Consider the following 24,252-nt stretch of genomic DNA (forward strand, 5'->3'; position numbering starts at 1 on the left):
GGCTATTTGGGTTTATGACAGAAAGTTTTCTGCTGGGCTACGAGGTGGTTGCAGGATGTTCTGCCGAGTTACCAAGTGTTTGGGTGTATGTTCCATTTTGTAGTACATGAAAATTTTCAGTGTAGCAAAGCTTTTTCACTTATACAAATAGATGGTTATCTCTTCTGTAGTTAAGGTGAAGCAGTAGGTAATGCTTGTTTTGTCCAACACATTATGGCTGACTGGAGTTCACATCAATGAAAACGTTAGCATGTTGCTTTATTCTTACTTAATCTATAATTGAGAACTTTGAATCGCTCATTTGTAAATCTTGAGTACGTTAATAAATGATGATGTTAACTATCTTGTCAGCATAAAACACAGGTAGTCATCCTTCCATGTGGGCATTTGAGTGAATATGTTAAATTGTCTTTTTTCATTACTAGGAAAATGTTCTCTGTATGATTTATTTTTTTTTACCAAAAGCTACTAGCTAGAAGCTAATTTGAAGCATCAGGAGTCAGATGATAACAAAATTGGGTAAAAGACAACAAATATAATTGCTTCTCTGGTGTTAATAGATTCTCTAAAAAGCAGCAGTGAAGTTGACACTCTGTTTCTGAGTGGCAGCTGAGAATTTGGCAGTTATCTTGTCCATTTCCAAAAACGATAAGCATCAGCAACTGTGTTGGCACACTCAGGAGAATGGTGTTGCCTGGTTTATCTGGTTTCCTATTTAAAGATTATTGCAACCTCTGCTGTGTCTGAAAATTGTTCTAAATGAAAACTTCAGTTTTTCTAACATTTATAATTTTGAAAGCCAGTGTTTATCACTTACTGGTATGTTTTTCCCACTTCTACATGTTATTTCATGCTTAACATTCAGTCATGACTACAGAATACAGCTGAACATGTTGCAAAGAGTGATTTGAGTACACCTTTGCTTAGATTATAAAATCTGAATGTTCACTACAACCACACCCATAAAATAATAAATTTTCATAAAAGACAAATTAAATAGAAGGAAAATGGGCATTTCACAAGAACAGAGTGAATGTAGAGAGACCTTTTCATTCGAAGGTATGTCAGCTGGGTTATAATTGGCTCTAATTAGCACAATGTTTTCAGCTATAAAAAGTCTTTATCTTGAAGTTCAGTGACACTTAAAGATACAAAATTTCTTCTTACCTTTGAAAACAACCAATAAAGTGCTTCAAATCCAGCTTTTACTGAACTCAGTTCAGTGATCAGTGCAGGACAGGGCCAAATACATCAACAGGCATAAAGAATGTTTCTCTTCCGCTGGAAGAACTCTTTGAGAGTTAACTGATCAAACCACATTCTGTTGTCTGTAATTAAAAATATATCTACACCAAATGCCAGTTATACTTTCAGTAGTGTGCAAGAAGACTTATAGACTTAAAATAAACAAATGTGATCAGAATCAGCTTGAAGATTTCTTAGTTACCCATTCAGTTGTGTGATGATGTGGTTGTTTCTAATTTCATTTTGGAAAACAGGATTGTTTCTTTTCCTTGGGTTTTATACCATAAGATTAGATGGAGTTCCATGACTTAGACCTGGGGCCAGCCAGGTCATACTCACTGTCTTAGGAAGTAGGAGTAATGCAAAATTTGGGATAAAATAGGAGCATGCACAGTGTGCAGCACCAAGTTAGGAAATAATTAGTGGCTCCCTAATGTTGGGCTGACTTACCCAAGGGTGCGTCTACTCATGCAACCTTCTTTTATCTCTTCAGTCCAGATACCAAATTGATAAATGAAAAAGCTGAACAAACTAGAAAAGTATATGCCTGGAGATTTGCCTTTTGACAAACTTCAACAGTTATTTCTTCATCTATGCACCGAGGAGAAGAACAGCATATCAAATGCCTTTGAGTAACTTAAGTTTTTGTCTAGAGATAGCACGAAGTTTCTCCATGTCACTATTGATGCTAAAGCTGTGATCTCTGTCTCAGCTGTATTTTGTCACTAAGAGATAACTGGGAGGTTGCACAACATTTCAAATAAAATGTTGGGTGTGGAAACCTATTCTCATCAAATAAGTATTATTCTTTTAATTTTACTGATATCTCAAAAAAAATTTTCTTAGGGTTTTAGTCCATGTACTTAGCTGTGCTGCCCGTACTGGCTGGCGTGAATATGCTGCTTCTCACAGGCAGAACTAGAGATCAGGACTGATTTCTTGCATTCCTTCACAGAGCAACAAACTGGTGTATCACAGATAAAAAGTACATGTTAATTGAGTCATGATGACAGCTTTTGAACTAGAAGAGGTTTGCATCAAAGCTCTGAGGCATACAATTTTTGGTGCACCTTCAAAAAAGATGCACAACGTTACTTATTGAGAGCTTTGAGGTTTCGAGCTAAGGCACTCAAGTGTATGTCAAGAACATTCTTTTCTGTGTATGTATGCAAAATCACTTCTACAATGACTTATCTCTGTTTTGCATTGTTGATGTGTGATCCAGTATGCAGAATGGATGACAAATGGAGTGAGGATTTAGAGAAGTTCCCTTTTTACAGTTAGGCTGGCATCTGGGGAAGCTGGGTGGCATTTCTTTTTCTGACAGATTTGGAGGGGACAGCACAGAAGAGAAAGAATGTAACATGAACGTTAGCACGGACTAAAAGATTACACAAGCAAGTCTAAGTTTGGTATCACACAGCTTTTAGGTAACCAGTGCTGCAATAATGTTAATCAAGTATGTGTAAAAATGTCTGGATTGCTAGTTAAAGGCAGATTTTGCATTTTAAATACGTTATATATTTCAGCTGAAGAAAACCATAAGGAATATGGTTTCATATGTTTTGTGATAGGTTTGAATCACTGAGTTAAAATGGCTATAGAGTGCAAATCCTGACTGATATTAATATTAAGCTGTGTTTTTTTCGTTTTCTGTTTCTGTTTTACAGTGTTATGTGGGAACCAATGGGAGATGGTAAAAAGATTATTTCACTGGCTGATAATAACATATTATTGTGGGATTTGCAGGAAAGTTCAGCCAAAGCTGTGGTAAGATATTTAAAAAAAAAAAAACAACCCAAATCATTATAGATTAAATATAGTACAGACAATTACATTCCCTAGCCTAGAATTCACTAATTTTTTTGTCTACTCAGAAATATCTTATGGCCTTTAATGCTCATGGGGAAAATAAAATACCCTATCAGTTGTCTTGAATACAAGTGTTTTAAAAAAGGCAACTTGGTATTTTTGTATCTGTTGGTGGTGGTTATTTTTTCTTTTTCTAGAGCTGCCTGTGCTTTCCTACTGGATTTAAAGTAAATAATCCAAAGTAAAGCAATGCTAATTTGATAAATGTATATGAGAAAAAAAAATGTAATGACCTTTGGCTTTACTGATTGAATTTAGATAATAGCATATTAATTCATTTTGGTTAGTACCATGCAGCTCTCTGTTTAATTTATACTCCTTATTGCATGTGTAAGTATAATATACATTTCTCTATTTACTGTGCACTGCTTTGAGCTCTCAGTATTACTTTAATCTAGTACCATAATTTCCATTCAAATTATTTTGCTCATTGTTAAAACCTTCTTATTCAGGAACATATATAAAAATGTCATTGGCATAGATTTCTGTTTGATTATGCTACCTCTTATAGATAAACAAAGAAGTCTTCTTATTTCAGTATAATGACATAGATTGTATACAGAAAACTTCAGATGTTTCTTTGTGGAGTCATTTAGGTCAATATCTGTCCTAAAAGTGGAAATCAATTATATCAAGGACATTATTATTCAGATGATCGGTTGTCATTTCTTGAATTAAATCATCATAGTTCAGGGCTAGTTTCTTTTCTTGGATGCTACAGGATCAGATTTTTCAACTGGTAGTTGCTTAAAGAGTCAACATGTGTTTGTAAACTCATCCCTGTTGTACCATCTGACTTTACGCAAATAGATGATGTCTTGAATTATTATTATTTTGCATAGTGTCAATGTAATGTGATGTAATTTAATACTTTGTTCATAATAAAGCTCTTGGGGTTCCTTCACTAGATGAGGAATCCTCAGCTTTTTTTTCACATGGATCTTCAATAGGTGTTACACTACCTTCCAAGGCTTCTTCAAAGTAGGTTTGGTTTGGTTTGTTTTTATCAAATTGATATTGAGAGTTTCAGAAGACCTCTAGGAGCCTGTCTGTAGCATTGTATCCACTGGATTTGCATTATTTCTCCATTAGTCAATATTTCTTTTTTATTGTCTGTGTAACACATTGGCTTCTCAGCCTTCTGCACAAGCAATTTTGAGTTACTCTTAAGCAAATATTTGCTTCATCACTGAGTCAGTGATCACTCTTAAAATGAAGTTTAATAGTGAAAGTTCATGAAATCTTGACTCAGGAATCTTGTTTCTATGCAGCCAGGTGGGTCTCTTCTATAATGACTGGTATTGTTGTATTCCTGTTGAATTTTTGTCTGCAACAAGTATGTCACAAACACGTGGGTGGGTTCCTGAGTTAACCATACTACAACTGAACAAGACTCTGAGAAAACCATGAGCATCACTTTAAAATGCCTACTGTAGACTTACTAAAAATTAAAATGATGACAATGTCAAGTGCAGTATCATAGGGTTTTTTCAGGCCTAGATTCAACTGCTGTGTATTTCTGAAGTCTTTGAAGATTACTTCCTTCCTAGGAGATTAACTCCCTGTCAGAATCCATAGAAGCCTGGATAAAAAAATAAAAATATTCTGTAGCAGTTTTATATTTACAAAAATTACATAGGAATGACAGTTAGAGGAAGTGACGAGAAAGAAAGTAAGAAATATTTCATTATTGAGATGGGTTTCTGTTTAAAGAAACAATCAAAACCAAACAAAAAATGATAACTTCACCCCATCTTTAATTTTGTCATGTTTGGAATGTGGGAGACAAATCTGTGAGGACAAGTTGTTTAGTAATAGATAGCATTGGTAGGGGTAAGCAATAAATGTTTTCCATTTGGTTATCACTGTGTACAAGAAGTGTTCAGCCAGTAAGCTGCTGGTGAACTAGTGATCTCTTTCTGTGTATATCCTGTTTATAATGGATTGTTGAATCGAAAATATGTTAAACCCTAAAAACCCTTGTATATTAATACTTTTTGATCAGAGTGTAAAAACACCCTTTTCTGGGATATTAATAAAGAGGACCTTTTCATCTTTGAAAAAGTAAATGTAAAACTCAGTTGTAGTATTGGTGAAAAACTGAAAATACGTGTCTTGACGATTTTCTATAGGCCAACATCTCTGTTTACTTACTGATCAAAACTTTAGAGACTTTTAATTGGTGCATCTCTTCTCTCTGCCTGGGAGTTACAAGTCACATTGTTTAAGTAGAATTAGCCTGAAGAATTTTAGTATTTCTGATATTGTCAGACCTTTATTACTTTGTAATAAAATTACTGGTTTATTAATTCCCTGAAATACCTGGTCAACCTGTCATAGGAAGTATTTAATAACCATAACTCCTATACAGTACTGTGGGTTTTTTTCTTTTCAATGTATTTTGCTAACTTGTTTCTTTATTACAGTAGTATATACAGGAATATTTGCCTGTATTTGCATTAAGACAAGCTTCTCCTGTCCTCTTGATCACTCTCTTTATTATTGTTTTGAGGACGTTACCTTCTGGGGTGAAACTTAATCTTCTGCTCACTGCATCATTACCTTTTGCAATTAAATTAGCTATTCTTTGCCATTTATAATCATTAGCTGAACCCAGGAGAAGCCCAACAAATCCACAAGGTCTGGATGGTTCTGTTGAAAAGGTGACAGTAAATAATAGTATAGAGACTTTAGGTCAGATGTTGCTGAACCACTAGAACTCTTCCTTGGGTAATGCAGTATGTTTGGAATGGAAAATTTGTGCAACAGAATTAAATTGAGATGGTAAAATGTAGATATTTTCCTGTTTGCCTCATGTTTTCACAAAGGAGAAGAGTACAGAAGTGGTTTTGATAGTTTTTATGCAAATGAATAATTAGATTCCTTTTAGATTCCTGTCCCTTCGGGATTCTTAAGTAGGATTTAACTTACACGTGTTCTTAATTCAGAAAATAGAAACATATATGACAGTGGCATTCCAGGCAAGAAGAAGGATGTTGTGGGGAAGATTTCACAGTCTATCTGGGTAAAAGAAACATATCCAAATATAGGAGGATGTTAGGAGTAAACATGAGATGCTTTCTTGGCAAGATGGCTGCTATTTCTCAATTGTGGAATTTAGTAGAGAACTTTGTAGCGTGCAACATAATTAGTACAACTAGAATAAGCAGATTAATTAAAATAGGGCAAAAATAGTCTGAAGAAAGATGAAAGAGAAATTACTGGATCAGAAGGAGAATAGAAGACCAGTTCTTAAAGAGTTGATGCTGGGATCAATTTTGTTTAATGTTCTCCTTAACAGTAGCATGGAAGCATTATGAAAATTATTGATAACAAACTTGGAACGCATCATCAGTATATGCAGGACTAACAATATACTTCAAAGGACGAGCTAGCTGCTCTTGATGTTTAGTTCAGTTCTTCTCGTATAAAGCAGAAAACTTGTATTTAGGGAATGAAGTTCTTCTCTTGCTCTGAGGTAGAAACTCAGCACTTAAAAATACATAAATTCTCTTTCTTAGCTATTCTGAGAATGACTTGGAGCTACCAGTATACTGAGGGTGTTTGAAAAGGCAAATGATTGTAAGATGGTGCAAGAGAAAAAAACAGCTATGAGAGGACTATGGCGGGGTTACTTGCAATACGAATAACTGAACTCAATGATGTGAAGTCCTCATCACTATTTGTTTCTGTCAATAACAAGGCAGAACAACAGTCATTCCTTCTTAGTGTGGATCTCAAAATAGTCTTTCAATGGCTTTGTTACTGTGGTTGATTAAAAGGACTTCTCCTTGCGGCTGTCTTGACATCTCTGCACAACCTTCAACATGCAGAGAATTTTGTCCCAGTCCCAGTTTATGAGAGTATGGTTAAAAAGCAAAAAAATAATGTTGTGTGTGATTTGTCTCAATGAGTTTAGTAATCACTACCATGAGTTCTTTCACTTGATGGTCTTTAAAAATTCTAAGTATTTTTGGGCTTAATTGTTTAAGATGTCTTTACTAACTTGTCTTCACTGAGAAGACAGTCAAGTTCAAATAAGCATGTGCACTGTCAGCCTATGAATATTTCACAAATGGAATAGTGTCTTTACTGGTCTCATCTAGAATGCACTTGGACATCCATGAAATTTTTAGTCTTAGAACCTTTTGGGAAAGATGGGAGAGTTCCTTAGTGTTCACTTTGTGGGTTTTTTTGTGTTTTATTCTGTTTAAAACACAGCTGCTGCTGTGTGGTAAGAGAACTAAAGTTATTAAATAAATACTTTAAAAAAAACCCAAAAAACAAACCAAAACAAAGAAAGACATTCAAAAGTCAAAAAAAAAGCAAAAAGATGTCTGGGTTTTTATTTTTTAAATGATTTTTGAGTTGTTGTTTTTTCCAAAAAAAAATGAGGATACTTTATGTACTTCAAATTGGAATAGCTAATATTGTCAAGAAAGGAAAACAAAGTGATTTCCTTAAAGGAAATGAGGAATATCAATGTATTGATAAGTATTTAGTAGATTGCTGCAGCTGTTAAACATTTACATAGAAATTTGCATCTTTTTCTCTCTATATATGTAATGACTGATAATCCCTTTTTTTCAAGTGAGAAAATTCTTAAACTAAGATACTAATCTAGGAGCTAACATTGCACACTTTACCAAGTGGCTTGATTTTAACTACCTGAAGAGAGAACCTGTTTTTTGACATTGTTATGCTAGCCTTTATTTTCTTATAAGAACATTATTTGAGTGTCACCAGTAACCATTTATACATACTAAGAAATACAGCCTTTACTTTAATTGGGTGTTTTTGGTTTTTTGTTATCCAGAAAGATGCTATGTGAACTTCTAAATTAATCCAATTACAGCATTAGAACATTTTCTATTTTCTAAATATTTTGTTCTGGCATCAAAGACTCTGAGGGAAACAACTGACCTTCCAAATGCATGACATATTTATTAATTTTAAGTCATTCTATTTAATAAAAATAAAAAACAAGTTCATAGAAGTCCAGAAATTTGTGGAACATTAGAATTGGTCCTCTGACATGATTTTTCATAATATGTTGTGAAAAAAAATAAATAATTACAGCCCCCTTAGGCAGCTTCAGTAGAAAATTTGATATGTTCTGCCATTTGCCTGCTTCATGCTGCTCCGTTCTAAGACTGGTTATGGTGATCCATACCTGAGTCCTTGCAGCCCTAGTATGCTGTTTGAAACAGTAGCAATAGCAGACTCCAAAGAAAAGTTCAGTGGAGCAAATGTATTGGATACTTTGCTTATAACACTCAAACAGTCTTTTACTCTTTTCAATCCAAAGATTTTTCTGAGCCTGGTCGGGTTTATCTACTTAGTATAACCCTCAATAAATCTTTCTCCCAAGTACTTTCCAATTCTTTTCTTGAACATAAGTAAGCTTTATGCATTCAAGTGTTCAGGAGTCCATTAGTTGGAAAACCATTTTCTTTTGTTTGCTGTTGAATCTGACTTCTATAAGCTTAATTCAGTGGCCAGTAGCTCTTTTTTGGAAGAGAGAATGACCAATTTGTTCACTATCTCCATGCAGCTTGTGATTTTTCTAGATAATTTCTGTACCCTCTAGAGGTTAATATATGTTGGGATTTGTTTGGTTTTTTTTATGGATACTGCCTATCCTTTTCTCTTTAAAATTTGAAGAAAAAAAAAAAAAGAAAAAAGAGGCATCTTAGTCCTTACTAATATTTTTGGTAAAAATAAGTTGAAGTAATTCATGTTTTCATTTGAAGACACAGAAGTCAGTCCTTCAAAGTTAGGATAGACTTTTATATACAGATACTTGGCTTTCGTGAATTCCCTTCTTTCACTGAGGATAACATATACAATTCTATTACAATCATATTTCATTGCATATTTTTTCTCAGAACCTTTTCTTTTGATTTAAAATCATGGCTCTCATGCAATTATAGTATAATATCATACTGCCCTTTTATTGTTGTTCTTATGTCACCAGCTTTAGGCACTGATCCACTTAAGCACTTATGAACAGTGATAAATCCATTCATATTCTGATAACCATTTTACACTGTTCAAGATTTCATTTTGTCCAGACTTTTTTCTAAAGTCAATATGTAATCCTTGCACAATGCAAGGACAGCTAATTCTGTTGTCTAAAAGTAGATACAGGATCTTTCCCCGCCCCCCCCATAATTGTTTTCCTTCAGTATCCAGTGAGGAAATTCCTGAGAACTGTATGTCTTCATCTGCTGGCAAGTGCAAATCCAAATTGTTAGGTGTGATTAGTGTCTTAAAATGTGCCTCTTTTGTCATGTTTTCCTTCTGTATTCAACTTTTCTGACTTTAAAGAAGTGGTGGGAAGAGTTCAGGATAAAAAGAAGTCCCGTTTACCTGTCCATATATTTAAATATTAATTAAAACTAAGCCTAAAGCTTTTTGCATTTCTGATTCTGAACTACCAGCTTTGTTTGCATTAAGTTCATTTTTTGCATTTCCAGGAAGATAAGTTGCAGTCTTCCTTATGTTGTATAGGATTCCTTCTTATGTATGAACACTGCTGTTCCTTACCTCTTAGCTGTCCTTTAAATCCATGTTGTTCCTTTCAGGTTCATAGAAGACATACAAAAAAACATTGAACAAGAACTTATTCGGTAACTTCTGGGGATTCATTTTCTTAATAGAATACTACCATGAGTTGTTTTGGAACTTGACTGTGTGTAATAGTTGACATCCAACATCTGTGGGTAAGAATTAAGGGGCAAGCAGGTGCGGGTGACACAGTTGTGGGGGTCTACTACAGATTGATGATAACTTCTTAATGCAAATGGTGGACAAGCCGACTAGAAGAGGAGCGCTGCTGGATCTTGTACTAACCAGCAAGGAGGGCCTTGTTGAAGCAGTGGTGGTCAATGGCAGCCTTGGCTGCAGTGATCATGAGATGATGGAGTTCAGGATCCTGTGTGGAAGGAACAAAATACCCAGCAGGACCAGAACCCTGGACTTCCACAGGGCAAACTTTGGTCTCCTCAATCATCTATTAAGGGAAATCCCATGGGACAGGGTACTAGAAGATAAAGGGGCTCAAGATAGCTGGTCAACATTCAAGGACCACTTCTTGCAAGCACAGGATCAGAGCGTCCCAATGGTTATGAAATCTAGTAAGGGTGCTAGGAGACCTGCATGGTTAAAGAAGGAACTACTGGGCAAACTTAAGTGGAAAAGGAAAATCTACAGATCATGGAAGGAGGGGCTGGTCACTTGGGAGGAATATAGGACTGTTGTCAGAGGATGTAGGGAGGCAATTAGGAAAGCTAAGGCCTCCTTGGAACTTAACCTTGCAAGTCAGGTTAAGGATAATAGAAAGGGCTTTTTCAAATACATAGCTAGCAAAACTAGCAATAGAGGCAATATTGGCCCATTGAGGAATGAGGTGGGAGCCCTGGTGACAGAGGATATAAAGAAGGCAGAGGTGCTGAATGCCTTCTTTGCCTCTGTCTTCACTCCTGCAGGGTCTCCCTATGAGCCCCAGATTCATATAGCCCCAGAAGAAGTCAAGATAGAGGAAGAGTTTGACATGGTAGATGAGGATTGGGTTAGGGATCAGTTGAGTAATCTGGACATCCATAAATCAATGGGTCCAGATGGAATGCACCCAAGGGTGCTGAGGGAGCTGGCGGAGGTCATTGCTAGGCCACTCTCCATCATCTTCAGTAAGTCATGGGCAACAGGTGAGGTGCCTGAGGACTGGAGGATAGCAAATGTCACTCCAGTCTACAAGAAGGGCAAGAAGGAGGACCCGGGTAACTATAGACCGGTCAGCCTCACCTCCATCCCTGGAAAGGTGATGGAACAACTTGTTCTTGGCACTATCTCCAGGCACATCAAGGACATGGGGGTCATCAAGAGCAGTCAACATGGTTTTATCAAGGGTAAATCATGTTTGACTAACCTCATAGCCTTCTATGAGGAAATTACTAGGTGGATAGATGATGGTAGAGCGGTAGATGTGGTTTATCTTGATTTCAGTAAAGCATTTGACACCGTCTCCCACAGCATCCTTGTAGAAAAGTTGATCAGGTATGGGTTTGGTGATCAGGAAGTGAGGTGGATTAGGAACTGGTTGAAAGGAAGGAGTCAGAGAGTTGTAGTCAATGGGGAAGAATCTGGTTGGAGGTGTGTGACTAGTGGAGTCCCACAGGGGTCGGTACTGGGACCGGTGTTGTTCAACATCTTCATCAACGACCTGGATGAGGGTATAGAATGTACCCTCAGCAAGTTTGCTGATGACACTAAGCTGGGAGGAGTGGCTGACACACCAGAAGGCTGTGCTGCCATTCAGAGAGACTTAGATAGGCTGGAGAGTTGGGCGGGGAGAAACATGATGAAATTCAACAAGGGGAAGTGCAGAGTTTTACATTTGGGGAAGAACAACACCATGTCCCAGTCCAGATTGGGGGCTGAGCTGCTGGAGAGCAGTGTAGGTGAAAGAACTTAATTTTTGAAATTATCCTCTCAAGCTCTGCATATTCTCTTTTGCTTGGAATCTAGTATGTGCCAAAAATTGTGCAGTTTAATATCTTGCGTCTAGTGTCTCATAAAATATTTTTCTTTATATTAATAACCCAGAAGTTGTAGGAAAGCTTTCAGACGGTATTTGTACTTAGAGAATAATGGTACTAGAGGAGTATTTGGCTGCAGTGTTATATTACTTATCATATGAGCAATATATAACCTTGCATACTGGGAACTGACATTCTGTGGAAAACATCTGTAAAATTTTTTGAAGATGACACATCTTAGGTAGCATAGACTTGAGTGATGGAAAAGTTTCAATTTCTAGATTGTTAATGAAAAAGCTAACTAGGATATTTTTGGTGCAAATGTAATAATAAAAAGTTAGCAAAATACTTGGACTTTGTTATCATATGCAAATAGAACTAAGCGGTATTGTATTGACAGCATATTTTTCTGTTTATGTCATTTAAAGGTTATGTAAACATCATGTATGTTTCAGTACTTTTTATCCATCAGTGTAATACTTCTGCTGAGAAATGTTCCATTTAATAGAATATTATGCATTAGGATTTAAGTAAAGGAGAGAAGTGATCCAATGAGATCTTGCGCAGTAATCGGCTTGTGTGAAATCCATCTAAATGAAACATTTTGAAATATGGACATTATGTGCAAGATGACTAAATAAGTATGGTGGCTGCCTATCTGCTTGAAATTCGTATAAATTTTATATCCAATTAAAAATCTAGTATTTTGCTTACTCCCACATTAGATATTAAACAAACAGTTTCAGTAAGTGATTAGAAGTAAAAGTAATTTGCAGTGTTTGCAGCTGCTTCGTTTTTCCCTATGTTCATGTGGAATTGGAGGATAACTTGCTGTACAACTTCAAAGGGAAAGTTGATTATTTTGTGCATTCTTTTAATTAACTATGGAGATGCAGAGCTGTCTGCTCAATGACATGCAAGCCTGGCTTTGGAACCAAAACCTTTAATTCTCACAGATTTTAGTGCAGTGCTATAGTACTTGCTCTTACAGTAATAGGTATTTATGTGATTACATGGGCACCTGGGTCTTGATTTTATATTTATTCATTTATTTATTTTAAAAGCTATTATATATTTGTTGAAGCGTCTTTAACAATACAATTCTGTTCTTAAAGATTAAATTGTTCATGAAACTAAATGGGTGTGTTTATTTATCTGCTTGAGGCAACTACAGATTCATGCAATGTACCTTTACTGTCTATCTACTGTTTCAACAAACGATCAGAAAACTTTGATTTTAGTTTATGAAGTAGTACAATGCTTCTGATATTTCTGAACGTATCGTGTTGCATAAGACTTTGTGAGATATAAAATGAGCTCTAGTTTTCGGTTTTTTTCCAGTTTGTTGTTTTTTTTATCCTATGACTTTGATAGTCCATTACACTTGGGACAATAGGCTATTGTGCAGTTTTTGCCCTTGGAGGAACTAATTTCATTTTAGCTTTACATCTAGAAATGTTGCCAGCTTTGTTTCCTTATTTTAGCTCTCTAGTTCTGCAGCCTTGGAAGGGAAAGGGCAATTAAAATTTACTTCTGGAAGATGGAGTCCACATCACAACTGTACACAGATTGCAACAGCCAATGATACCACTCTTCGAGGGTGGGATACACGAAGCATGAGGTAATGAGAAATTGCAGTCTTGTTCTCTAAAAAAGACAATCTCCTTTGAAGATGTTTTTTTCATTACTCCTAACATAATTTTTGATTTTATTTTTTTTAAAGGTCATAAATGTGACAACACTATCACTTATAAAAGGAATGGTTGGGCTGGCATAGCTGATATATTCGCAGTTTGGTAACGAGGTTTCTCGGCTTTTTCCCCTCAGCTTGAATTCAAACTTGTATATTGAGTTTTTCTGAACATATATACTAGTCTCAAGACTATTTGTTCAATACATAGGCATTGCTTTAATGAAGCTCTTCTTTAATTCAACCTGCAAATGATTTTAAATCAGTCCCGACTATGCCGTGAACTGCCTTCACAGCATACTATTTAAAGGTGACTTTAATCTCTGAAGGTAATTCACAGGGTAAGTTCACTCTTCACTTTCCTGATTTTAGCGAAGATGATACTGTACTGTATCAAAGGTTGTAATATGCTAGGTATAGGAAACTCTTCAATCTATCAAAACCATAACCAAATCAATTAAGGTTTTGAATATACCTAATAACGTGTTTCCCCCCTGCTCAGCTGTGATTTTGATAAGCAAAGGAGTGCTGTTGTGCACATCTGTTGCCATGACTACTAAAGCCTGTGCAAGCTTTTTTAAGATACGCTTTATCCCCTTAGCACATAGTAATTTATCACTAAACCTGGAAGACGGATGTCTTGTAATAACTTTTGTTGCCTTAAAGGGGGATGACTTTAAATTTAGTTCTATGGTTCCTGCCAGCTCACGGGTGTAGCAATAAATCCCTGTGTTTACCAGTCTTGTGGGGTTTTTTTTATCAAAAAGGTTCATCTACTTTAATAAACAAAAGCTAAAAATACAGATATAATAATTAGCTCACTTCCTGCATGCTTGTCATCAGGTTTGAAAGTCCTATTCTTTGTCTTGTAAAAGAATAATGGTCAGAATAATAGTTAAGTTGGGCTACATGTTTTCATGTTAAGTGCCACTGAATGTACAGTGGAATTTATTTTTAAACCCTTACACGCATCTCCATGAGCAATGCAAGAAGAGCAAGAAAGAAGTGAAAGTGTAGTAATAGAGGAAAGAAGTGTTTTATTGCTGCAAGCATACTTGGGATTTAAATTTTTTCCCATAAGGATGTTTCAAGAAATCAAGAGGAAATGTTGAATTTGGATCCCAGAATATGTAGTAGAAAGGCATACTTAAATGATAACCTTAACCTCTCAATCTCTGAGCCAAGTGCTGAAGTTGGGTATCTAGGGGATATCCTCTATCCTGAGTAACTGCCATAGCTGTCAAGATAGTGCCTAGTATAGGCCTGGTATACTTTGAATCTCTTCTTATGGAGCTACTTTATTTAACATTAGTAGTCAAGTATTAACAGCAATAGACTTCTCTCTTTGGTCTTCAGAGGAGAACATGTATAGAGTGCAGGAAATAGAAAGCTTTGGTAAGTCTATGTATTCTGAAGAGAAGCATTTTTAATTTAAAAAAAGAAAAAGTTACAAAGTGTTACAAGTCCTGCGAAGATGGTAGGAACTCTCAAATCCAAGCAGAGCTTTAGTAGATGGTGGCTTTGAGAATGGACATGGGCAGAGGTACAGCCTCTTTAGAAAACAGGTAATACAATAGCAGAAACAAACAAAAAACAACTCTAAGAGGCAACATACAGTAAGAAACTGATAGAACATGATATTTTGAATAAGGATGTGAGATTGTTAGCAGTACTACAAATGTTTTCTGAAGTGGTCCACATGCACGAGTATGAGGAATTTAAGGGCCACAGGGAAATTAGTGATAAAAGCCAGAGCTCAAAAAGGTAAGTTCAAAATAGAGCAATAATAAGAAGCTGTTGTTCATAAATATTGCTTCCCTTGCATCTCAGTTTTTCATACAGGGAGAACAAGATGACATAAATACAGAATAAATACTCAAGGGTGGAGAAAATCTTCTGTGAAAACATTGTGGTTTAGTAGCAGGCATTTCATAACAGTTGTTAGAGAGCTGTGCTAGAATAATCTGGAACTGCAGTTTTCCTTTAGGTCTAGATGTTCCAAATGCAAAAAGAGAAGAGCAATGCTTTAATGCAAGCTGAGAAATCTATACAAGTCATTAATAACAGCTGGGATTTCCCAAAAAACTGCACTAGCAATGGGAACTCTAGGTCTGCAGGTGCTAAGGGGATTATGCAAGTTTCCAGGGAAACAGATTCCTGTCAGTGGAGTGCAGTTAGCTTTTTATAGACCATTTAATTTTTTTAATGTGTCTTACAGACAGATATATTGCATAGAAAATGCACACGGACAGCTGGTACGAGACCTAGACTTTAATCCCAATAAACAATACTACCTGGCTAGCTGTGGAGATGACTGCAAGGTGAAATTCTGGGACACAAGAAATGTCACTGAACCAGTGAAGACACTAGAGGAGCATTCCCACTGGTAAAACAAATTGTCTGCATGCTGTTTTGTGGGTGGATGTCTTATCTAATTTATTCAGCTAATTATTTTACTGTTGAGGAACAATGCAAACTAACTATGCTTGTGCAGTGGTGAATAGTCATTTTTCTGCACGGAGGGAAGGTTTCAACATGCAAATGTTCCTTGTGTGATTGTAAATTAAGAATTTAGACAATGTTAGTCTAATTGGCAAGAAACTGTTGTTAACATTGTTGGGAGATTGGATGCACCTTTGAGAAGCAAAGCACAGAGCCTGGCTTGTAGGGGCCAGCTGGGACACAGATGTGCCTTCCCAAATTGAGCCTGATCTGCTGCACCTGACATGCAGAAAAGCCCTTGAGCTCTTTTAGTTACAGCAGCTGCCATCTATCCTGTTATCGAACAGCAAAAATGCTCAGTAATTCAGCCCCACATTTTTTCATGCTCTTTGTGGCCCCAAAGCCAGAATGTGCAAGCAAGTAGTTCTTAGAGATAATATTTAGAGCCTGTATCTACCACTCTGGCCTGTGGCTGGAGCAAGGAGAGAATCTTGTCTAATGTTTGCAGACTTCAGTGATTAAGAAAGGATGAGCAGTTAATATTTTTAAAAATGTGGGTTGGAGTAGTTCTTGCAAAAGAAATCTGGACCCTGAAGCTACTTTGAGAGAAATGAAGATGTGAATTAACAGAAGCAGCATTTATGCTTTTTTCCAGAAGATTAAAAGGAAAAGAATAAAACAAGAACCATGAGACATTTTGGTATTAACTCGGAATGTAGAATGTAAAAATTGAAGAGAAATATAATCCTGCTTTTGGTTTAGGGTCTATTTTAAACATCACTGTAAGAATGTTGTGAGATTTTTGTTTAACAGGTTATTTCTAATCCTTGTTTTGCTTTGGGGAAATTTTTATATTTAGAACTTAAGTATTTCTCTGACTTACTAAATAATGAATTGGCATGTACCCTCAAGGAATGTTCTACTGAAAGGTGTGTTTTATTACTTTGATTTTTTGGCTTTTTTTTTTTCAAAACTTATTTGTCGAATTTTAAAGACACCTCATAGAAAACGGATAACACGGAAGCTTAAAAGCCAAATGGAGACAGCAAAATAGTCTTTGGAATGAGGCATGTAATTTCTTTGCATACTTAAAACATTTAAGTCAGAGATGAATTGTTAGTGCTGTTTTTTACTATTAAAAAAATAAAAATTAACATGGGTGTACCACCTGCCAAGAATAGCCTTTTTCTGATTTCATTTTTTAGGGTCTGGAATGTCAGATACAACCATTCTCACGATCAGCTGATCCTTACAGGAAGTAGTGATAGCAGAGTTATCCTATCTAATATGGTATCCATTTCCTCTGAACCATTTGGGCATATGGTAGATGATGACGAACTAAGTGACCAAGAGGACCAGCATCCAGAAGAGAAGTATGAAGTTTCCTGAGTTTTATGCAAATACTTACAGGTTTTCTTTTCGTTGCAATGGTTAACATACTATTTTTTTTGCGGACTAGGATTTTTCTATACAGGCCTTTCAGGTAAGTAGTTCTAATTCTTACCAAACTCTTCTTCACGTGGAATCTGCTTTTTAAATCTGACTGGCACGGTCACTGTATGTTCACTGGTAAGAAGGGGATGGTGATGCTGAGGACCAGTCCTAAAGTCCACTGGATCAGAGAAAATACTGACTTTAAGGGAGCTTTGAATTCAGGCAATCATGTACAATAGCCTGGGATAAGTGAGAGTTGAAAATCTGCTTTTTTCATTTTCTGCATTAGAACACATTTGTATGTGTTCTAACCTTTAGGAAATGTTACAAGTCTAATGGCAAGCTTCTGGACAAACAGAAGAAAGGAAGTATAAATACATGAATTTTTGTAAATTTTGCTCAATATTGCTGACTGCTCTAGAAACCAAGAACTCATTAGACTTGCTTCAAGCAAATCAGAAGTTTGGTTTTGACTCCCTTGGTAGAGAACAATGCATGTTATTGCAAGCATTTGTAAACACTGTTCCCACTTGGGTGTGTGAGAAGTCATGTATTTTGCATGCTTTTTTGTTGTGCAATATATGATGCTTGATTTCCTCTCTGCACTTCAGGAAAATGTATATACATAGGGCATTTTGTAGATATGTGGATTGGAGGCTTTCTCATTTTTCAATGAGCTTACATGGTGATCTTCAGCAAACTCTTCCTTCACAAAATGAAGATGATGATACTGAAACTCATGTAAAATATTTTGAGGCTAACAGGCATTAGTCTATATTTCTATATTCTTTGCAACTGAGAATATCCATGTTCTACATGTCTGCACTGAGCAGTTGTTTTGTAATGTTTGATAATTTCTTTTAATAAGCAAAGGTCTCTGCAATGAAATAGGCAGATTACCTCCTGAACTAGAAGAGTAGTGAGATCGAATGAGGAACAAAGAAATTAGAAAAACAATCTGCCATACCTAGCAGTGTTTGCTAGGTATTTCTGTTAAAATTCTAAATAAAGCTTAGTTTACTTCTCTAGTTGCATTTTTAAGGTTGCTATTGCACCTTTATCTTATTAATAATGGTTTTGACATTTTGGCTTCACATAAAGGGCTTGGAAACCTGTATTTTTTAATATTAAAAAAAGAAAGCTATCCCATATTTGCAAATGATTCATTTTAAGTGTACAGAATGTCTCTAGACATAATAGGTGGTGTAAATGTCTGGAAAATCAAAGTATCAAATTAAGTACCTAGAAACTTACATCAATGGTGCATACTTACTTTCCAGAACATAACTAAACTGCAGTATTTTAAATACTATGTGCCTTTTGCTGCCTTTCCATTGGCTGGGGATTGTGATTTATTTTATTCTGGATGGAAGATAAACAACATTAATGGGAGTGAGAGAGTAGAGTTTTCTGTGTGTATATGGTGGGACTGGATTAATATAAAGAAATTTGAAAGTAAACTGTTCTGGCAGATCTTGCATAGCAGGTTATCTGGAGTTCTGAATTTCTGTTGATTGTAGATAGTGTAGGTTGCCTCATTAAAGCATAAGTAATAGTTTCTAGAATAATAGGAATTTTCATAACCAAGGCTATGCACAGCAATATAACAAATATAATGTGTATTTTCTTTTGGCTATGGCATGGGTGTAAACCAGATCATTAATTATTTGTGTAGTAATGATGTAGAGCCTTTGCCTGTTCCCAGAGGCTTCAAGAGTATCAATACTTTTCCAACGCAATTTGCTTTTTAAATGTGCTTTTCAGCTGCTAATCTGTTCTCTATAAAATCTGGGGAAGCACATTAATTTTTGTAGCACTTGCTGTGTGGGGTTTTTTTCCTCCCTTCTTGCTATGAGTTGAACTGGATGGATGTTTTCGTGGTGCTCACCAGCTTTGAACTGTTGCCAGATGAGTGTCTCTTTAGCTCTGAACGCACCAATGAAGCAGGATTTAACATCCATTGAGAATAGTTCTTGTTAGTCAACCACTAGTGCCAAGTATTTAGGTTTTAGTACCTATTTCCCTCCTGGAGAGCTCTTCAAAGTGTCTGTTGCACCGTTCTCTGGTTACTGTACTCTGCTATAAAATGTGGCAGTTTCCACTGATGGTGTGGTCAAGTCTGAGTGTGTATTTTTTTTTGCTTTAATATATGCTAAACTTTCAAGGAAGTGTTATGTTCTTTGGGTTAATTTTTATCCTGTCTTGGAGGGCATCTGCTTTGTTATTAAATAGCACCCAAAAGTTAAAAAAAAAAAAAAGGTCTTTAGAATGTATCTTGAAATACATCAGGAAGAGCAGTTGATTGTACAACTTGTATCTGCAGTCAGTCACCTTCAGACTTGAGTGGCCAAATCTCTCTCAAAAGTAGGTTGAAATATCAGCTAGAAAGAAGCAAAAAGTCCTCTTAGGCTACCTGTTTCTCATGTTGTAAAAAAAGTAACTTGTAAAAGTATTTCTTGGATTAAATATAAAAATTAAAAGTATTTACCAGTTGTATCTTCAATACTTTTTTCCTACTTGGCAAAAATCCCCATATTTTAATGATGACTTGTAATACTATTCTAAGGTAAGATTTCTGAGACTTATGTTAATTTTTAATACATTTTTGAGTAAGCTTCCTAGTTTTTATTATATTTCTTGGCTGGAGGCAATTCCAAGTAATCTGTCAATTTCACCATTCGTTGTTCAACCAGGTAGAACTATGTATGAGTAAACCTACTTGTTTATTCTTGCCAGATTTTTTGTAGTAAATGCCTAGTTTTTAAGGTTCACAACTGAAAAAGAAATATTTGGAGATTGTTTGTTTGGTTTGGTTGTTTTGTTTGGGGTTTTTTTGGTGTTGTTTTTTTGGGGGGGTGTGTTTTTTTAAGGAAAGAGTACAGATTCACTGAGTAATGAATAGACAACAAACCAGAGGTTTCTGTATTCTGTTCATACTAAGGAATTATTTTTTGAGCTTTCTCCTTTGGGTATTTATCCATGTATGTGTTGACATCTTAGGAGTATATATGCTTCTGTCTCGGAGACCAGAACACACTTGCATAAGAAATGTAACTAGGACTATTTCATGGGGATCTGTCTCTTGTTTTAGTCGGGTGACCTTAACTGCTGATTCAGATCAGAGCAACTAGTTTGCTCTCTTCCCTACTTTTTTACTGCTATCATGGTTGTTTCATCAATCATACAAATGCAAGAGCAGCCTCCCTGTATCTTATCAAAGGTCTCCCTAGCCAGTATCATGTTTCTGATAGTGGCCAAGAGGAAAGATTATGAAAACAGGAAAAATATTATCTTCCTTTGGGTATGTATCTAGCCCCTGACTATTTGCAACTCAGGGACCTTTACTGCCTTCTGAACAATCTCTAGAGACTTCAAATTCTTCCCTTTAGTATTTTCTTTTGCCATCAGCCATATTCTTGAGTTTATTATTCTCACAACTATGTTTTTGTTTGTTCAAAAACATGCTAGCTATGCATGCACTGTCTTTGTGAAATGTGTCTAGGCAAAATATGCCAACTGCCTTTGTTTTCTTACACCAAATAAGGAAAGGCTTCAGCACGTTCTGTTTGGGAAGTCCAAAGCCTCTGTTGAAAGCAGGTAGTCTAAAAAGAGAATTGAGCTGTCCACACAGAAGGAGGTACAGGAATGTGTCCAGGGGAGAGCTATGGTGTATTCTGGTCAAGTTCCTAGTCTGAATAACTTAATGCATAGTTCAAATATGGCAAAAAAAATTAGTTGGGAAATGAACTCCTAGTTTAATGTCTAGCACCTTGATCCAAATGTAGAAAAAAGCATACAAAACGAAAATAGAGCAGAGGTGCGCATTTGGGGTGCATTTAGATTTAATCCCCCAAACAAAGATGGTGTGCCTGGATAAGAACATAGGGAGTGCTTTGAATACCTCACTTGGAACACAACCTGTTGGGGCCCTGGCTGTGCTGAAAGATTAGGAGAAACTTTAGGTAGAAACAACAGGCAGCTGGAGGAACAGTGAAGGTTGTTCCTGTGGGAACTAGTGAAGCTCTGGTATGTGTAGTAATCAGGTAGTAAGGTAAACAGGACAGGGAGTCAGATAAAGGGCTTAAAGTAGGGACCAATCAAAAGGGGAATGGGGATGCGTGAACAATGTATATTAACCAATTAAGAGCTTTACTTTGCTGCATGGACAGCGTGCACACTGTCCTGAGACTATATAATCTGCACGCAGCTAAATAAACTTGTACTGAACCTACATCATATTGGTGTGCAGTATTCATTCCCAGCTCGCCACAGGATATAGACCACGGCAACAACTTTTTAAAAATAGCATCATTCCACATTTATGTATGCAAACAATTAAGACAGGCTTCTCCTTGGTCTCTGTTTCTTTAATACTTTTGCACTCTGGTGTTGCAATTATTTCCTCCCTGCAACGCTGAATTTGCCTTAATTCTCAAGCTCCAGAAGCTGTCATTTGCCTATTAAGACATCTGCACTCAGAACTGTCTTCCTCCAAAGGGAGCTGGTGACTGTCTTATATTCTTTGTTCATTCTTTGGTCATCCAAAATCCTTATGTTAGTGAATGAGTCTATACTTGGCTGTATTAACCAGTCATTTTAGTTCTGCATAACTATTTCTAACCGTAAACAAAAAGTTCCAGGCTCTTGCAGCTTAGTGTTACCATTTTTTTCTCAACAATCAGGATTCTTTTGCTTTAGCTATTGCAACATATTTGTTTGCCTTACTGGTTTGAATTTTAAACTCTGTAGGCCTGATGATACACAGCATCAGAATACCATATGCAGGAGCACCAACAACAAGGTAGATGCTGCATCTACAGCAGTGTTTTCAATCTTTCTGATTGCTATGAACAGAAGGCTCAACTGATAATGAAGAAATTGCTTTTTTAAGAGAAACAGCTTTTTCTGTGTCCATACCAATGAGAAGATTTATATAGTCAATAGGATTTTGAATTTACACAGCAGTCTTGAAAAAGGAATCCATCCTTATACTTGAATTTTGCAGAATGAGCAATTTGCTCTTTTGGGGGTTTACAGGCTTAAGATGTCTGCTGGTTTTTTACTGGTAGAACTGATTGCTAAGGTCACTATGCTGCCTCGTCTTTATGCTACATTTCTTGATGTCATGGCCTAAGCTTATCCTTTTATTTGTTATCTATTGAAGATTTTTTTCCAGAAAAAAATTTTTAATGTTTCCCTGAAGCCTTATATTCAGTTGTTTCCACTGTAATTGTTAGCCGCACTGTCCTTTGATTCCAATGGAACAAGATCTAACACAGGCACTTCTCACCATTTTGCTTTTAAAACTGAGAGATTGAGATTGAGGATGCGTCCTACCAGTACAGAGTATCTCATTGAGATAATGAAGTTCTTAATGAGATTTTGAGTGTAGGAACACCTTCAGTAATCAAATTGGACCACAGAGAAAATGGTGACTCGTCTGTCTTTAGAAAGAGAGTTCCTTCAAAAATTCCGCACAAAGGAGGTTGTGATTTCTAGTTTTTGTGATAAAAATGTGGTTTGGAGCCTTTTGAATAGTAAATTGTGGTTTCATGGTAATACATACGAACTGTGTGATAATACAATCATAGAATGGTTAAGGTTGGAAGGAACCTTAAAGATCATCAGGTTCTAACCCCTCTGCATGGGCAAGGTCACCTTCCACTAGACCACGTTGCTCAAAGCCCTGTCCAACCTGCCCTTGAACACTTCCAGGGAGGAGGCTTCCAAAGCTTATCTGGGCAACATGTTACCACACTCACAGTGAAGAATTTCCTCCTCATGTCTAATCTAAATCTCCCCTCTTCCAGCTTTAAGCCATCATGTCATATAAGTGATCTAATATAACACCCTTTTATAAATATCCATGGCTTCAGAAGAGTGAATTGTCAGCAGTGATATTTTGAAAGGTGTTTGCCAAACATTCATGATAAGGCAAGCCTTCAGGGTATTTTTGCACAGCTGCTGATAATTTTAAAGATAGCTTGCTTTTGGTGTTTATATTTAGCATTATGCTATGGAATCAACCAAGAGACTCAGTTAATTAAAATAGCTTAAATAGGTTCTGTTTTGGGGATTGACAGTGTTCAGGACTTGGTTGGATGTGTAAGAAGCTGGTCCAAATCTAGTCTAGCAGCACTTTCCAATTCCTAGACTATGTTACTTCAAAACGTGTATTTTTCCATATTATTTATGTTGTAACCTTCAGCAGCAGCTATGCCCTGCTTAATTTATTTTGCATATTAGGACAGCTCTGTGGAACATGTTACAATAAAATACACATTTCCTGTTTTTAAAGATTCCATCTTCTGTATAAGCAGTTCAGAAGACTGGGTAGTTTTTTTTAGGTAAAAAATAAAATAAAATAAAATAGGCTTACAGTAGTATAAATGGGCAATTGCTATATAGAAAAAAGGTGTTCCGTATAAACATCTTTGAATTCTGCCTTCCTTAACAGAGTGAAAAAGGAAGTAGTGTGCTGTCTAAACTTAGCAGCTGTAAGGTTTTGTTTCTGGTAAGTTTTCTCCTACAGTTAAATGGAAACGGCCTTGTTCTAAAATCCAATGGTATGCTTTTCAGGATTTGTTTTTGATGCTGCAGTACATATTGCTACTCTATTGAATCACATCTATTTCATAGTAATTTTCAGATTAAAGAGGATTTAATTTTTACTGTGATACAGTACTAATGATTTTTGGTGACTCTGAAAAATGTATTTTATTGAACATTGTGGTGGCAAAACAGAATCACAAGCACTGCAAAGTTAAGTAGTTGTTAGCATGAGAAGTAATTGGAAATAACAGCCCTCTACATGAAAACAATTATCCAAGACATAAGAGACTTCCCTCTCAAGTCTGTAACACAATTAACCTCAAAGTTACCTAGTAAAATGAAAGCTTGTCTCCTTTCATAGGAGAAGCTGGTGTAGGGTTTATGCTATGTGAGTAAGACTATGAAGAGAAAGCAGTCCAGCTTCAGCTCGGTGTGGCACAGGTCTTAAATTTATGCAGGATGTAGGTAGAGATTAAA

General features: G+C 36.2%; 1 protein-coding gene across 1 annotated transcript in view; it reads left to right on the plus strand.

Moving 5' to 3' along the window:
• TSSC1 (tumor suppressing subtransferable candidate 1) overlaps nt 1-24,252 on the plus strand; it is a 63,902-nt gene that overhangs the window by 35,563 nt on the left and 4,087 nt on the right. Inside the window, exons 5-8 of the mRNA XM_009999247.1 lie at nt 2,916-3,015; nt 13,142-13,278; nt 15,566-15,733; nt 16,995-17,162. Coding sequence (XP_009997549.1) covers nt 2,916-3,015; nt 13,142-13,278; nt 15,566-15,733; nt 16,995-17,162 — 573 coding nt within the window. The remainder of the gene's footprint in view (nt 1-2,915; nt 3,016-13,141; nt 13,279-15,565; nt 15,734-16,994; nt 17,163-24,252) is intronic.

Source organism: Chaetura pelagica, unplaced genomic scaffold (genome assembly GCF_000747805.2).
Source record: "Chaetura pelagica isolate M959 unplaced genomic scaffold, ChaPel_1.0 scaffold90, whole genome shotgun sequence".
Taxonomy (NCBI): Eukaryota; Metazoa; Chordata; class Aves; order Apodiformes; family Apodidae; genus Chaetura; species Chaetura pelagica.